The 2,514-nt window shown below is 37.0% G+C and overlaps 1 protein-coding gene across 1 annotated transcript in view; it reads right to left on the bottom strand.

Moving 5' to 3' along the window:
* Positions 1–1,385: 1,385 nt before the first annotated feature.
* LOC100950915 (F-box/WD repeat-containing protein 7) overlaps positions 1,386–2,514 on the bottom strand; it is a 1,777-nt gene continuing 648 nt past the window's right edge. The window contains exon 2 of the mRNA XM_023513431.1: positions 1,386–1,735. Within this exon, the coding sequence (XP_023369199.1) occupies positions 1,467–1,735 (269 nt within the window). The 3' untranslated portion in view covers positions 1,386–1,466. The remainder of the gene's footprint in view (positions 1,736–2,514) is intronic.

The following is a 2,514-nucleotide window of genomic DNA, read 5'->3' on the forward strand; positions in this document are numbered from 1 at the left end:
AAAAAAAATAAACAGGAGGAGGAAAAAAAAGATCACCTAGGATACAGTGTTAAACCACTTTCACAGTTCAGCTTGAGTTGTGGCTCTTGGAGAATGAGGCAAACCATTTGACTTTTTCATTCATTTTGTTTGTTTGCATGTGACACCTTTACTACAAAAACTGAATAGTTTCTGCTTTGTCAGTTACTCAGAGCAATAAAACTGTAACAGTTGTTTTCCCAAATACTGTAAAACACTAAGACTGACCAGCAACTTTATTTTAATTTTGTGTTTTATATTTTTAAAATATTTTGTCAGTTTTATGATATACGTTCATCCATTCACCACAGCCCTCAAAAAGAAAAGTTTCTCCACAGAACAGGCAGTAATAGCTCTGTTCCAAGGAATGTGTTTTAATTTTTGCCCAGATAAAAGAAAATAAGCTTTGCACACACTCTCAATTCTTTACTTGCAGGCAAACTTCACTCTTTATTATCTGAAACTCTTCCATTCTCAGCCTCTTAGAGGCACAGATGGTTCAAGTTTCAGTGGCAAAAAGTCTTTTTTCTGTAACCAAACTAGAGCAAATTTGGAATTCAGTCTGGGACTAAAACGTCACAGCAGAAAAAAAATAAAAAAAAATAATTTGCTTTTTCTTTCTTTCATTTAGCAGCATAAATAAGTTTGGCCACTGGGAGTACAGTACAGGGGTGGGACAACAATCCCATTTTTGAAGACCTACTTCTAGCACCAGCATCAAGAATTAACTCCATCTCAGGACTCACAGAACCCAGGACAACTTGCCACCTTTGAGCAACATACGCATTGAAGAGTGTATATGGAAGCAACAGTAAATAGATTAACAGAGGCTAATACTGTGATTGATTGACATTGGCAATGGTTGGCAAAAAAGAAAAAAAGAAAAAAAAAAGAAAAGAAAAAAGGAAAAAAAAAGCTTTTCATGATAACTGTACAAAAACAATTCACAGTAATTTTTTTTTTTTTTAGCTTTTCCACTCCAGAAAAAATGACTTTTTTGTTGCAGATGCTCTCTAATTAGAAAGTCAACCAGTACTTGTTTGGATGCTACTGCAGTTCCTTTCTAGGTGTCAGTGGTAAAAGAACAGGCTAGGAGAATCTGTAATGATGTTTCAGCATTAACACTGCCCAATGACCACTGGAGAAGAAAATAAAGAAATAATTGCACCTGGTTTGATTTAGAAAGTCTCACTTTGCAAAGCTGCCCTCAGTCACAAGTGAAGCCTTTCATGTGAATAGACAGCAGACGCCTCTCTTGTCAGTTATGGTTTGTCGTCTCTTCTTTTCCTTCTTAGTCTGTAGGTCTTTTCAATCTGTTGCCCCAAGCCAACATCCTGCACCACTGAGAACAAGGGACTTTTTTTTCTTTTTCTTTTTTTCTTTTTTGCAGGGGGAAGGGAAGGGAGTATATCGTCTACACATTTGGACAAATTCATCTTTTCTGCTCTTCACTTCATGTCCACATCAAAGTCCAGCACCAGCAGCTTGGTTTCTTCAGTCCCATTCCGACTCCCAACTGCACACACCAGCTTTGTGTTTGAGGCTCTGATCCGCCACACAACTCCCCCACTCCCCCCACTTTCCAATGTGACCAGATTTCGAATAAATTCACCCGTTTTCAAGTCCCATAGTTTTACAGTTCCATCATCTGAGCTGGTAATTACAAAGTTCTTATTGAACTGTAAACAGGTCACAGCACTCTGATGCTTGTTGGGACCTAGGCAAAACCAAAAGAATTTAATTACTGGTTAGAAATAATGGCTATGGGTTAGTTACATTGTAATTTATAGACTCTATGTTAGAATACACAATAAATGCAACATTTGAAATGCCGCATATTTAGAAACCTTTGTCCTGAACATTTAGGGTCAAGCACAGATGTAAGAAAATCTGGTGGTTATTTGTAACTGAACATTAAACATTAACTTTTAAGAGTTCTGGCTTCCAGGAAGCTTGGTTAGCTACCAGGCAAACATTTGATTTTCTGGCAGTGGGAGAATATACTGTATAATATATTGTATTCCTTGGCAAAGATGTTGTAATTTCATGTATTTTGCTGATGTACAAATGAACACTAAAAGATATATTACCCCACCACTTTAAACTGACCAAAGGTGACGATTAAACAAACACTATTCCAAAACTCTGAGGAAGAGACAAAACCAATGAGTAAAAACTGCAATGCTGCCCACCAGATGGCCTCACCAAAAAAAAAAAAAAAAGAAAAGAAAAGAAAAGAAAAAGAAAAACACTTTCAAGGGAATAAAACAATGGAAAAAAAGGGGAAAAAGTTAATCATGAAGAGATTAACACTGTTGGGCCTCATCTCAGGATTCACAGAACCCAGGACAGCTTGCCACATGTGACAATGTGACTTTCATGCGTTTCTTTCTCTATTCCAGGGCACACAATTACTCCTTTCTGTTTCAGTTAAGCAGGTGGCTAAGTGGAGACCAAAGCAATATCCTATCAGGGATGCTTTTTTTTTTTTTTTTT

This window comes from Otolemur garnettii, unplaced genomic scaffold (assembly GCF_000181295.1).
Source record: "Otolemur garnettii isolate 467f Iridium unplaced genomic scaffold, OtoGar3 scaffold00041, whole genome shotgun sequence".
Classification (NCBI taxonomy): domain Eukaryota; kingdom Metazoa; phylum Chordata; class Mammalia; order Primates; family Galagidae; genus Otolemur; species Otolemur garnettii.